The sequence below is a fragment of the Silurus meridionalis genome, chromosome 6 (assembly GCF_014805685.1).
Source record: "Silurus meridionalis isolate SWU-2019-XX chromosome 6, ASM1480568v1, whole genome shotgun sequence".
Classification (NCBI taxonomy): domain Eukaryota; kingdom Metazoa; phylum Chordata; class Actinopteri; order Siluriformes; family Siluridae; genus Silurus; species Silurus meridionalis.
In genome coordinates, this window is record NC_060889.1 from 34,041,182 (window position 1) to 34,055,760 (window position 14,579).

Here is a 14,579-nt window from a genome sequence, read left to right on the forward strand (position 1 = left end):
ATAACAGCAGCTCAGTGCACATATAGTAATGTTATTTCCCAATAAAAAGATACTGCATCAGGTTAATGAACAAAAATAATGCAGTTGTTATGGTGAAGTTTTGTATCAGCTTTTTGTAACAAAGATTAATAAGAATAATCTCTATAGCTTTAAAGTTTCATTAATGAAAGTGTGTGTAAATGATATAAAGACACTTCACTCCTGTCAGTAGTGTACACATGTAAAGAATCAGTGGTGTTTATGTATTAAACTTTAAAGTATAAAATCCTTAAGCTTCAGTGATGCTGTTACACTGTAAGATGTGGCTGTGAGTTTGGTTTGTTGACACATTAGACACAATTATACATTCAAGATATTTTTTATCACTGTTCATAAAAAAGTCTGCTTATTTAAAACTTTATATTTCCTGTGTAACAGAGAGACCACAGGCAGTACTGAGTGTATCTCCACGGAACTGGCTGACTGAAGGAGACTCAGTGACTCGAAGCTGTGAGGTTACAGACTCCTCTACACACTGGACATTCAGCTGGTACACAGTTGTTCCCTACAGAGACGGTGTAACTGCAATACAAAATACTCAAGGCTTTATCGTGTATGTGGAGCTTCTTTTAGACAGCAGCAGAGGATGTGGAGGCTCCTACACTCTCAGTCCTTCTGCTCTTCATCACACAGGAGTTTATGTGTGTAGAGGAAAGAGAGGAGAACCAGCCTTTTACACACTGTACAGCAATCCACAGCCTCTATGGATCTCTGGTGAGGAAAATAAACTGTTTTTAAATAGTATCAAAGAAATAAATATATAAGTATAAGAGGAAATGTATGTAGTATTTCTTTGTTAATGCAAATAAAGCAGATAAATGACCCAAGTACAATTACACCTTTTGCATCAATTATGAGAAATGCCATGGTTCTGAGCTGATGTGATTCCTGATCATGGGCTTCTATTCCTATTTTTCCCTTAAACACTGTTTATATTAATAATTCTCTGTTTAATCCTTTGTCTTTGCCATTTTTTATGTCTTTGTAACAATTGCAAGATTTTCCTCTTTTCCTCAGTTTTGATTTTGTTTCTTATATTTAAACTTTGCCATTTCTGGTGAGGAAAAGAACTGATTTGTTTAAAATGTATCAAAAAAATAAATATACACCAGAGAGCCGGAACCAAACAATGCCCACTCTGAAGACCTTGAACGGAACAACTCCCTCAGCGGAGGCCCGGAACGGAGCACAGTTCCACGCGGAGGCCAGGAATGGAGCGAGACCCTTGGCGAAGATCGGAGACTGAGCACCGTCCCCGGTAAAGACAGGAAGCAGGGCGAAGACTGGAGGCTGGGCAAAGACCGGAGGCATGGAGACGCATTCAGCAGGGACCGGAGGCGGAGAGACGCTTCCGGCGGAGGACAGTGACCAAGCAGCGACCCCAGCGCTCTGAACGACGCCCTCGGAGGAGGTCTGGAGCGGAGCGACACCCACAATAGGGAACTAGAGCGGAGCATGGGTCTGGAACAAAGGGGTGCCCCCCCAATGAGGCCTGGAACGGAGCTACGCCCACCACAGAAACCCGGATTGGCACGATATCCTTTGTGACGAACGGAAGCTGGGTGGAGCTCTCAACAGGGCTGATGGGCTGGATGACTCGGAGGTGAGACGTCGCCTTCAGAGAAGCTTGGGAGCGAAAGACATCGCCTTCAGAGGAGTTTGCAGGCGTTACATCGCATTCAGAGGGGCTCACAGGCGTTACGTCGCCTTCAAAGGAGCTCAGGCGCAAAATTTCACCTTCAGAGTAGCTCGGGAGCGAGACTTCCTATTCAGAGGAGCTTGCAGGCGTTATGTCGCCTTTAGAGGAGCTCGCAGGCATTATGTCGCCTTTAGAGGAGCTCGCAGGCATTATGTCGCCTTCAGAGGAGCTTGCAGGCGTAACATCGCCTTCAGGAGAGCTTAGATGTGGGACGTCTTCTGCAGAGGAGCTTGGGGCTGTGGGGTTGCCCTCAGATGAGTGACCCCACTGACGGATGGCTCTGTAGACGACCTGTGGCTGTCGGAAGAGCTCAGGGCTGTCACGTCGTCTTCGAAGGAACCTGGAGGTGTCACGTCACCTTGTGAAGAACTTAGGGGTGAGACGTCATCCTTGGGTGCACTTGGAGGTGTGACTCTGCCTTCAGGGGTGCTTGGAAGCTAGACGTCCCCCCTTGAGGAGTTTGGAGGCAAAACAGGCCTTCCGGAAGGGTTTGACGACGACGTTTTGTCCATGTCACGTCCCGGTGGCTGTACGACCTCCTTCTCGTGGTCTGGCGGCGGTTTGACATCCTTTTGTGGCCAGGCGGCGGTTTGACCTCCATTTCGCGGCCAGGTGGTGGTTCGGGGGCAGAGCGGAGCTCTGGGGAACTCGGGGGCAGAGCAGAGATCTCTTGGAAGCTCTTCTCGGAAGTGATGGAGAGGTAGGAGAGGAGGCTGCTGACACTCCATAAGAACACGCCCCACTCAGCCCTTTGGCCGGAGAAGCGAGCCAGGAACTCCACAATGCTCTCGAACTGTATGTTTAGGAGCCGAGCATAATCCTCGAGGAATGACAGCATGCTTTTGGGTGTTTCCCCAAGAGGAGCTCGGCTGCCGATTCACCCTGGCAGAGCGAGTCCTCCCTCTGTAGTTCGGATCATGCTGAAACCACGGCGGTAAACCAATCATGTTCTTTCTCCTTTCTTTTTTCCCCTTTTTTTCTCTTTTATTCCTTTTAGGAGGTCTGTTATTCTGTCATGCAGCAAAAAATGGGGACAAAAGCCGGAGTATGTTTAATGAAGAGAGAGTTTTACACAAACACACACACATGGCAGTTCATAGAAGCCCGGAGAGAGAAAGAGAGATATCCGTGGTACGCCCTGGAGGGGCGATGTCCATATAGTCCAGGAGCAAACGCATGGGAGGAAAAGGGTAATCCGGGTGCGCTTTGGGAGAAAGCATGGCCGTGAGAGAGTGTAATAACGGAAAGAACGCATAGGGATGCGCATATCTACGAACAATAATGGACAGTGAGTGAGTGAAAGTGACGGGTTTATATAGGAGCCAGGAATGAGTGATAGATGAGTCCCAGGTGTGTGTGATTACGCCAGGATCGGCAGAAATGGCGGCTCCATGACAGTCGTCGCAGATGGATTCTTGACAATGACATTATAACATTATTAGTGGTGAAGTGAAGAACACTGATGATCTCTTCATCATGTCACCTGTTAGTGGGTGGAATTATTTATTAGAGCAAGTGAACATTTTGTCCTCAAAGTTGATGTTAGAAGCAGGAAAAATGGACTAGCGTAAGGATTTGAATGGGGTTTGACAAATTGTGATGTCTAGACGTCTGGGTCAGAGCATCTCCAAAACTACAGCTCTTGTGGTCTGTTCCTGGTCTGCAGTTGTCAGAATCTATCAAAAGTGCTCCAAGGAAGGAACAGTGGTGAACCAGCGACAGGGTCGTTGGTGGTTAAGGCTAATTAATGCGAAGGCTGGTCCGTGTAGTCTCCTGTAGCTCAAACTGTTGAGAAAGTTCATGCTGTTAATGATCAATGGGTCAGAACTGTTTTAGCATCAAAAGGGGAACCAACACAATAATAGTATTTATTTATTTTTTTTGCATTGCAAATTTTGCATTCTGTCTATTTTCTCTGCCTTTGCAATATTTTCTGTTTTTACAGATTTAATTTTGTTCTTTATACATAACATCTGGTGTTTTGCAGCTTTTATGTTGATGATTATTTCATGTTAAATGTGTGTGTGTTTTGTCTCATGTTCTGGACTGCGACTTTTATTATCAAATGAATAGACATCATTGTGAACACACACACACACACACACTTGTATTATCATTGCATTACAATTTGCACATATATTTATTTGTGCTTCTTCTGTGTTGAAGGTGAATCTCCTCCAGCGTCTCTGATCATCAGTCCCAGCAGAACTCAACACTTTACTCGTGACTCTCTCTCACTGAGCTGTGAGGACCAGAGTAACTCTACTGGATGGACAGTGAGACGATACACAGACAGTGAAGAAGTGTTAGATTGTTCACGGTGGAGATTAGTTACAGGATCTACATGTTACATCAGATTCCTCTCCACATCCTACACTGGAGTTTACTGGTGTGAGTCTGAATCTGGAGAAAACAGTAATCCTGTCAACATCACAGTTCATGGTGAGTCTTCATGTAGTTTGTTTACTGTTAAAGGAAAAATGAAACGTTTCATTACAGAATATTCAGAACATCAGTAGTTTACAATTCAACAAACTGTTCAAGAATATTTTTTTTTTCTCTCTACATTAATCAATAAATATTATTGTGTAATTCTGAGTATGGATGTGTGTAAGTGATGTTTTCAAACTGACTACAAGTTAAATTATATTCACACTGATAATGATACTAAAATTAATTAATTACTGATAATCAATCATGTTTATTGAGGTAAACAGAGCACAATACAGAGTCAGAGAGTGTACAAACCGTAATGCGGGTTGAGTCCGTAAAGCCGGTATAATCCTTGGAACAGGTACAATCCACAGGGAAGGTATGTAATCCACGGAACCAGCAGGAAATGCTGGCAGTCTTGGGTTAGGTCGGTCACTGTAGCCATTAAGTAGGTCCAACAAGAGTGAGATTGGAATGGAGGCTTATATGGGGAATTGGTAACGAGAGAAACCAGAATGAGGCAGTGTGACAGCTACCGAGGGGGCATTGCAGGTGGATCCTTGACATCGAAGAAGGAGGCCTGGAATGCACCACCAAGAAACCGGGGAAGGTCGGGAAGAACCCGAGGCGGAGCGACGTCCCCTGCGGAGATCTGAGGCGGAGCGACGCCCTCTTCGAAGATCTGGAACAGAGTGACGCCCTCGGCGTAAAAATCTGAAGCAGAACAATGTCCTCCGTGGAGTCCAGAGAACGAGCATTGCACACGGCGGAGTTCAGAGGCCAAGTCACGCCTTCTGCGGGAGTTTGGAGCAGACTTTGGGGTATGACGGTGCCCACAGGGGAAGTTGGGGGCCGAGTGACTCCCTTTGTAGAGAATTGGACCTCCTCCCAGCTTCCCCCCAGGGCACAGTCGTGCTTCAAAATTCCGCTGTAAGCATAGTCACACTCCAAGGTCCCTCCGTAGAAATCGTCGCACCTCTCTCATTAATGCCGGGAGCAGCAGAACAATGCAGCGTGACAGCTACTGAGGGGGGCGAGGCAGGTGGATCCTTGACACAGTGACATCAGAGAACATTTGATTTCTCTCTGTTTATGGTGATTACTGCCACTTATTCATTTATGTTTAATGTTATGATATTTAAATTGTGTCTGTAATGTAGAGTGCAAGGTGGAAACCTGTTTTATATCAATGAGCTTCATCATTAAAAATACATGCAAAGTGCAGTGTGTTTTACCTTCAATCATAAGTAAAGATGTAGATGATGGAGTGGAAAGGAAGAGCATAGAGCTCAGTGCTGTCATCTGTGACTGTTTCTCTGCACACACTCTTCAGTCATGCTGCTCTACACACTCAGTAGTGTCGCCTCACACACTCTATTAAACATTAGATTTAAACAGCATCATGTGTTTTGTTAAGTTACATGTATTGTAGAAGATGCTGCAGCTTCTCCTCTTGATATTTTCACACAACACAGTTTACAGTCTGCTTAATGTTCATCATTTATTATGTAATATTTCCAGATCACTTTTATTTCCTGTCATCTGTTCATTAGTACAACATCCACTAGTCTGAAGAAGCACATCAGATGATAGTATTAGTTTAGTGTGACACTGAGCTTCTTCACTACAGTAGATATCTGTACAGAGCAAACAGCACCATCAGGGACTTCTCCAATCCTAGTTACAAATTGTGCTGAAAAACCAAAAGAAGAAACAAGGACTTTTTTTATATTCTAATTTAGATTTTTTTGTGTTCTAGGTGGTGATGTGATTCTGGAGAGTCCTGTCCATCCTGTGACTGAGGGACATCCTCTGACTCTACACTGTTTATATCGTAACGCAAATCCCTCGAACCTACGAGCTGATTTCTATAAAGATGGATCAGTCATCCAGAACCAGACTACAGGAGAGATGATCATCCATAAAGTCTCAAAGTCAGATGAAGGTTTCTACCACTGTAAACACCCAGAGAGAGGAGAGTCACTGAGAAGCTGGATCTCAGTCAGACGTGAGAAATTTATTTTTAATTCAATCCTTGTGAAATATTTTTATAATGCAGTTTATATCTGCAATGTTTAAAAGCTTAACATGTGGTCTTCTTTCTGTCCAGGCTCTGTCTCAATCTCAGGTTCTAGACCCAGTGGTGAAACAGTGGGAGTGGCTGTGGGACTGAGTTTGTCCTTTTTGTTCATCATTTTGATGATATTAATGATCCTGCTGTGGTTCTACAAATTGAAGAAAGGTCTGATAACTGAAGCTAACTCATAACCATATGCAAATGACAAAGAAAAAAAAACTTACATACACGTTATTTGATGAATGACAAATTTAATATATTTGGATGTTTTAAATATAGAGATGCCTGCTGTAATTTGGTAAACACCACGTGTTCATTTTATAAAATACAAATCTTAAACCCAAAATAAATTGTTCTAAGTTAATATGTCCAGCTAAGATTGATTAAAAAAAAATGTCTACAATTATTAAGAGGAAATGTACTGTAATAATATTTGCATATTGATTTAATTTAAACAAAAATAGTACACAAAACTTGCCACTAGCTTTAATCCTAATTGACTTTTAAACTTAATATTAAACCTCGTTTTATAATGAAATCTGTGCTTTTATTTATTTCCTACATTCTGTCTTTATATTTAAGTTGTAAAATCTGACTTTACAGTAAATGCACTAAATGCAATGTGTTATTATATGAATTAATTCTTCATAATTAATTTCTTAATTTCTACTGTAATTAGACTTTTGAGGTATTTCTGTGTAGCTGAAGAATTATTTACATCATGTTCAGATGTAGAATCTGTTTCTCTCTATAGAAAAGCAGCAGAAATCCAGTCAGATATCAGAGCAGAATCAGAGGCGATCAGGAGCTGAAGACTCTCAGTCAGGACACAAACCACTTCAGACTGGTCAGATTCTGTCTCAGTGACTGATCATTTCTGCATCTGTTCATTTAGAAAATTCTCACTTTATTGTAATTTATCTTCATGTTCACTTCAGATATTGTATTTAGATTTTTTGTTCTTTATATAGGAAATGAACACATTTATGTGACAGTGGATCAGGCAGATACGAGTGGAACAGTAGATTTATTTTATTTTAGACATTTCCTCTCACTATTAGAGACTTAACTATAGATGAACTCTATACAGTAAAGTTCAGAAGTGTCCTGTAGTGATTAACACACTGCACTGTGTTCAGGTGAAGCTGCAGCTCAGAGCAGTGAAGACACTTACACACAGGTCATGAAGAAGAAGAAGAGAAGCAGGAAGAATGGTGGAGTGTTTTTAATGTTAAATTATGCACATTTAATGTATTTATTAAAATAGAAACCCAGGAAGTAATCACATTCAGTCATGTATTATACTCTAAAGATCATTGAGATGGTTTTGTTCTCTGCTTCTGCAGGTGCTGATGCTCAACTCGGCATGAATGATGTGACTTACGCTGAGGTTCAACTAAAACCTATGAAAAAAGTGAAGAGAGCACAAGGTAGAGGTAATAAAGAATTTTATGTAATGATGTAATGAATATAACACTGTTTGGTGCTGTTAAAAAGTGGAGTTTTATTTTCCTATAATAGCGTCAAGTGCTTTATTCTCCTTTTACCACAGACAGTATCAGTCACTACATGTTTTAACTGATTACAGAACATTGCCTTTTTTTTTTTAAATATAGTTCCATTCCATATGGGGAAATTATTCAAAATCAATTTGGTTCCTGTTCTCACTTTCAATATAGCAGCTATAAACAGTCATTGTTTATGCATCTCTTAATAAAAATAATGTACTTAAATGTAGCTGACCAATCAGAATTTAGTTGAGAATTGAACAGTGCTGTAGATAAACTGTAGGTTTTTAGGAAATTAACTAACAATTTGTTTATTTCCCCAAATTAGAAAAGAACAGAGTTGGTGATGATACTGTTTACTCAGAGCTGGATCATAACATGAAGGTAAAACACATTATATTTATAAAGCTTTAAAGACAATCCACACACCATGAAGTAAGAAATAGGTTTAAAGGTACAGTGGGTTGAATTTGGGCCACAAGCAGAAACAAGACAACTGCAAAAACATTACAATTTTCATATACACAAAAATCAATATTCACAAAACCCTCTTAAACCTGTGATGGTCTGAACGGTTCATACGTGTTATTTTGGTAGCTTCCTTCACAACGTTAATTGTATGTCATATGTTTAAAAATAGATGAATAATCTGCTAATTTGCTGCTTTAGTCTGTGATATTCTTCCAAACTGTTCAGTAAATTTTCTACCATCATTGATAGTAAAATCAGGAGAAATGGATTTCTAACCATATCAATGCAACCTTATGCATCTCCTCTCTCTGCAGTGAGCTGTGTGTCTCTCTACACTGATGAAGCTACAGACATCAGCGTGAGAGCTGGAAAACTCTGAGTTGTGTTTGTCTTCTGTTTTTCATAAAATTTTCAGATGCTAAATGTTTCAAATTCTTTAATCTAAACTTGGATGATGCCTAAACCTGGAAGCTGTTCTGTGAACTTGCTCACATCAACCATTCCCACAATATCAGAATGTTCCTGGAGATTTGTGTAAACCACAGAGGTTTAAAAGAAGGTTTAAGTCATTCTAAAGAGTTTAATGATCTACCAAACCACCAGCTGGATTTTATGCACTGATTAGGATGAGTTTTGAGGAGAATTAGACCTGCTGAAAAGTCACATGAAACCAGACACTGTGACTAAAATAATATTGCTGCAGTGATTTATTACAAATGTTTATCTTACGTTTGCATTTGAATGGTTGATCTACAGTATCTGTGCTTCCAGTTCATCCAGAATGGTGGAATGGAACAACAGTAAAGATCAGTTCAGATCTGAACAGTTCAGTACACAGGCAAAAAATCCACATGTGTCTAATTCAATTTTACAGCTTTGCAGAATAAAATACGAATTAAATTTATATGAACAGAATCTTCTCTTGGATTAGTAACTTCAGCTTGTATTATGAAGACTCTAGTAAATGCATTAAGAAATTTGAATGTCTCAAACTTGAACAGTGTTTCAAAGAACATCAGGAATGCATGAAGGTCCTTGTATAACTATTTCACTTGTTTAATTGTTTATCTTATAAATAGACTTCATGATTAGTAGTAGTTTATATTTACTTACTTGATAATGTATGTACCATGTAGTCACTGAGGAGATTTTAAGTAAAATCAATTTCTCTTCAAACATTTTCTTTTTTAAAGTTGGTTATATTTTCAATTAATACATTCAATAAAATCATTTAACCAGTCACTCGTCCAGGTTCAGTTTGTTCAAGAATATTTTCTCATCAGTTTCAAAACCAGTCTATGAACATTAAGATCAAATCCAAGAAGTGCCACTGAATGAGCAGCATCACAAACAGGCCTTTTCTCTCTCTAACTTAATCTATATATTTATATTTGGAGATGTATGGAAGGTGATGATTATATTTGGAGATGTATGGAAGGTGATGTTTATATTTGGAGATGTATGGAAGGTGATGATTAAGTTTATATTTGGAGATGTATGGAAGGCGATGATGTTTATATTTGGAGATGTATGGAAGGTGATGTTTATATATAGAGATATATATGGAAGATGATTATCAAGTGGCTTTTATTGTTATTTCAACCATATATATCTGACGCAGTACACAGTGAAATGAAACAACGTTCCTAAAGAACCCTGGTGCTACATAAAACAACATAAAGCTACATAACAGGAAAACACAGAGCTGAGGATTAGTAAGTGTCCTCGCCACATAAAGTGCATCGTGTGCAACTTCAAACAGTGCAAGACAGACAGTGCAAAGAAAACACAAGACGGTGTAGGACAAATACACAAAACACAAAATAGCACTGCCAGTAAAGCTGTTGTAAATTACACACTGCGGTGTGTAAAAGAGAACTGAGTACAGGAGTGAACATTGTAATTAAACAAAATGTAAACAAAATGGTTTGTTCAAAAAAGCAATAGCAGCAGTTAAAAAAAAAGATCAGCATGTAAACAGTTTGTAGTAATGAAGTGATGTAATATGGATGGTGCTGAAGACATGGATGTGTGAAGTGAGTACGATTGTGTGTTTGAGTCTGGGTTGTGCAGATCAGTCACACAGCTGTCCTCACTATCCTCTGTAGGGTCTTGCGATCAGAGACGGTGCAGTTCCCAAACCAGGAAGTAATGCAGCTGCTCAGGATGCTCTCAATAGTCCCTCTGTAGAACATGGTCAGGATGGGGTGAGGGGGAGGCAGATAAAGTTTATATTTGGAGATGTATGGAAGGTGGCGAATATGTTTATATTAGAAGATTTAAGAAAGTTGATGATGTTTGTATTTGGAGATGTTTGGAAGGTGATGAGGTGCGGTTATAAGGGGCTAATGGTGGTGCAGTGGGTCTTGTTGCCATCTCAGAGTTCCTGGTTTAATCCTGAGCTCAGGCTGCTGTCTGAATGGAGTTAAACAAGTTCTCTATATGTGGATCTCTTCCACTTTTTTAACAGTCAGGAAGTTGGACTGGCTCCTCTAAATGACTGAATAACGTATGAATGAGTGTGTATGAATGTACTGTATGTGTGTATGAATGAGTGTGTATGAATGTACTGTATGTGTGTATGAATGTACTGTATGTGTGTATGGTCTCCTGTAATGGACTCATCCACTGCTCCTGGGATTAAACTCTATATTGATCACAGCCATAAGCAGGATAAAGCAGCTCCACACCTCCATACACACCTAACAAACCTGAATGAAATAAACCTGAGGAAACTGCATACAGATCCTGTAATATAGAGAAAATCATCCTCTTCATTTCTCACATCACACCATGAAGCACAAATTACATTCACTTATTCACTCCACAATACTGTATATAATACTGCATTTTCTACATCTACAGCAAAACCTTCTTGGATAGAAGAAGAAAACATTAATAGAATGTAAAATGTTTATTCTGTAAATATTAGATACAGTATTAATGTATCTAATAAAACGCTAAAAACTTTGCTAAAATAAATCATCTAATTAATTCTCAGTTTTATTTATGAAAAGCGATTTTTTTTGTTTTCTCAACTTTTTTAACCATTTTAACTGTACCAACAGAGAAGAGAAGGGGGACGACACTAATGAAACATGATATGACTTTTCCTTTACTGTTAATAAAGTTCCTATGAGGAATCTAATTTTATGCTTGCTTTCCTACATGAAGACATAACAAAATTGGCGGCGAGGACGGTTTTTTCTCTCCACATTAGTTCCTGAAGATGGCTTCAGTAAGTGCTCCTTTTCCAAATCATTTTTTGCCTTGCCCCGGTGAGCCTGCAATACCACTAGTAACATGGCTGAAGATGTTTCAAAACTATATGTTGGTAATTAATGCGACTGGAGATTCCTGGCCGGAAGCTAGAAAACGTGCTTTGCTTCTTCATTGTCTTGGAACTGAAGGTCAGAGACTGTTTTATACACTGCCTAATACTGGTGAGAGTCTGGCAGATGCTATTAAAGCTTTGGAAGAGCACTTGTTCCAAAAAGAAATGTGGTTGTGGAAAGACATGCCTTCAGGAAACGTGTACAGAGGACTGATGAAACTGTGGTGCAATACATAGCTGCATTAAGAGATTTGGGTACAACTTGTGAATTTGCTGATAATCTGGATGACATGCTGCATGACCAGGTAGTTGAAAACATTGCTAACCCTCGCATTCGTAAAGATTATTAGTGGAGTCTAAACTGACACTGGAGACTGCTATTACAATAGCAACACAACTAGAGGCTGCTGATGCTCAGGCAAAATCAATGTCTACAAGCACCTCTGCTCCAGTACACGCCATACATACCACACCTGCATATGGACGACAGCGTCCGAAGGCCAAAGCACATACCTCTTCAAAGCCCTCAGCTTCTGCTTCAACAGCTCGGACATGCTTCCGCTGTGGCTCTGCTCGACATCTGGCAAACGCACAGAACTGCCCTGCTGCATCTGCTAAATGTAAGAATTGTAATAAGACTGGACATTTTGCAAGAGTTTGGCGTTCTGCTCCTACTCGTTCAGTTCATTCAATTGAATTACCAGAAGTCTGTGTTCTATACCTACCTGGACCTAGTGACCGATTAATGTGTGATGTAACCATAACAGCTACGCCTACTGCTACACCTGTGTCTCTGCAACTTACAGTTGACTCTGGCTCGTCAGTGTCCATAATGCCGAAACAACTGTATGACCAGCATTTCCGCACTGTGCCGTTAAAAGCTCCTACTGCCCGCTTAGTTACTTATCTACAAGAGCCAATTTCAGTACTAGGATGTTTACCTGCATCGGTCTCTAAATATGGCCTTACCTGTCCTGCACACTTCTTTGTCGTGAAAAATGGCACAGCTTTACTAGGCATGGACCTGATTAAGGGGCTCCAGCTTCGATTTGATGGTCACACTGTGCTGCTGCCACAATCTGCTTCAGTCTGTTCCCTTTCCACCCTTACATCACAGCGCCCTGCAATGGGCTGTGTAAAAAATTTTACACACAAGGTTAATATTTCTGACTCTGTACCCCCTGTCAGACACAAACTGTGTCGCTTACCTTTCTCTGTGAGAAATGCTGTTTCCGCAGAACTGGATCGGCTCTTGCATGCAGGCGTAATTGAAAGAATTGACTCCTCTCCATGGGTTTCTCCTATTGTTGTGGTCCAAAAGAAAATGGGAGGGATTCGCATGTGTGTGGATTTGCGAGGGCCCAACAAGGCAGTTATAGTAGACAGCTATCCATTGCCACATATGGAGGAGATGATGACATTACTGCAAGGTGCGACTGTATTTTCAACTATAGACTTGGAAAGTGCATACCATCAGGTACCTCTTCATGAAGACAGCCGGGATCTCACTGCATTCATTACACGAGGGTCTCTTCAGGTTCTGCAGGGTACCTTATGGTTTGGCATCGGCGCCAGCTGCGTTTCAGAAGATGATGGTTGTCATTCTAAAAGGACTCCAGAACGTTGCAAATTATCTAGATGACATCATCGTGTGGGGACGCTCACCACAGGAGCATGATCAGGCGTTAGAGAGTGTGCTGCAACGTCTCAAAGATGCTGGGTTGCTGCTGAATGAGTCTAAATGTCAATTCAGAAAGCAGAGCTTGAAGTTTTTAGGACATGTGGTGACATCACAGGGTATTCAGCTGGATCAGGAACATCTCACCGCAATAGTTGATGCTCCTGCACCATCAGATGCTGTACAATTGCGTTCTCTGCTGGGTCTCCTCTCATGGTACAACAAATTCATTCCCAATTTTGCTTCTGTAGTGGTGCCTCTGCGTGCATGCCTTAAAGATGAGAGTGGATTTTGCTGGTCGGATGAAGCCGAACAAAGCTTGGCTGAGATAAAAAAGCTACTTGTACACAGTCCTGCTCTCGCATTGTTTGACCCAGAGCTGCCAGTGGTCATCTCTACTGACGCGTCTGCTTACGGATTAGGCGCTGTCTTCTCACAAGTATACACTGATGGTCAAGAACGCACTGTCGCTGAAGAAGTGGAGGACCTGCTTGTGGGGTCGCAAATTTACTCTGCGAACTGACCATCAAGCCTTAACGACGCTGTTGACCACAAAAGGGACTGATAGAGCTGGTATACGCATAGCCTGGTGGGCTGCTCGGTTGCTTTGTTTTAACTACTCAGTTGAGTACCGTGCTGGATCTGAAAATCATACAGCAGATTGTTTATCACGCCTGCCCCTGCCTTTTACTTCGGATGCTGAGTCAGATACAGAGCCCGAGTTTGTTGCTTTACTAGCTACTGGCCCGACTGCCGTATCTCAGGAGGAATTTGCTGCTACATCTGCTCGTTGCCCTGAACTATCTGCTCTGCGCACACAAATGGTGCGTGGCTGGCCTCCATCCTCCATGTTCTTACTTTAATGCACCACTAGATGGCACTCAAGCTTCCTGATAGAGGTTTACATGAGAGGAAAGAGGGAAGAAGAAGAAGAGAGAATGTTGTGCTGGTGAACGCATGTGATATGACTTTTCCTTTACTGTTAATAAAGTTCCTATGAGGAATCTAATTTTATGCTTGCTTTCCTACATGAAGACATAAAACATGTAGATATTTATTTTACATTAAGTGAATGATCTACGTTTGGAAACATTCAGGTATGTCAACACTATTTAATATAGATTGTGAGCAGACTGATGATCAAAGATGATCAGGTGAATTAAAATAAACCTTTCATAAAAATCCAGTACTAGCGGAAATTATGAAAAATATACCTGTAGTTACCACTAGAGGACAACAAAGACGTAGGTTTTACTTTTCAACCTTTGGCTCTTCTAAAGTTTCTTTCGGCTTCTCCCGTTAGGGGTCGCCACAGCGGATCCTCCGCACGTTTGATTTGG

At 41.0% G+C, this 14,579-nt stretch overlaps 1 protein-coding gene across 1 annotated transcript in view; it reads left to right on the top strand.

Annotated features, from left to right (window-relative positions):
* The window catches only part of LOC124386907 (carcinoembryonic antigen-related cell adhesion molecule 5-like), a 403,644-nt gene extending 394,391 nt beyond the window's left edge, over positions 1-9,253 (top strand). The window contains exons 7-15 of the mRNA XM_046850952.1: positions 418-753; positions 3,905-4,180; positions 5,931-6,179; positions 6,282-6,413; positions 7,003-7,095; positions 7,388-7,462; positions 7,595-7,678; positions 8,085-8,140; positions 8,542-9,253. Coding sequence (XP_046706908.1) covers positions 418-753; positions 3,905-4,180; positions 5,931-6,179; positions 6,282-6,413; positions 7,003-7,095; positions 7,388-7,462; positions 7,595-7,678; positions 8,085-8,140; positions 8,542-8,544 — 1,304 coding nt within the window. The 3' untranslated portion in view covers positions 8,545-9,253. The remainder of the gene's footprint in view (positions 1-417; positions 754-3,904; positions 4,181-5,930; positions 6,180-6,281; positions 6,414-7,002; positions 7,096-7,387; positions 7,463-7,594; positions 7,679-8,084; positions 8,141-8,541) is intronic.
* Positions 9,254-14,579: the final 5,326 nt, after the last annotated feature.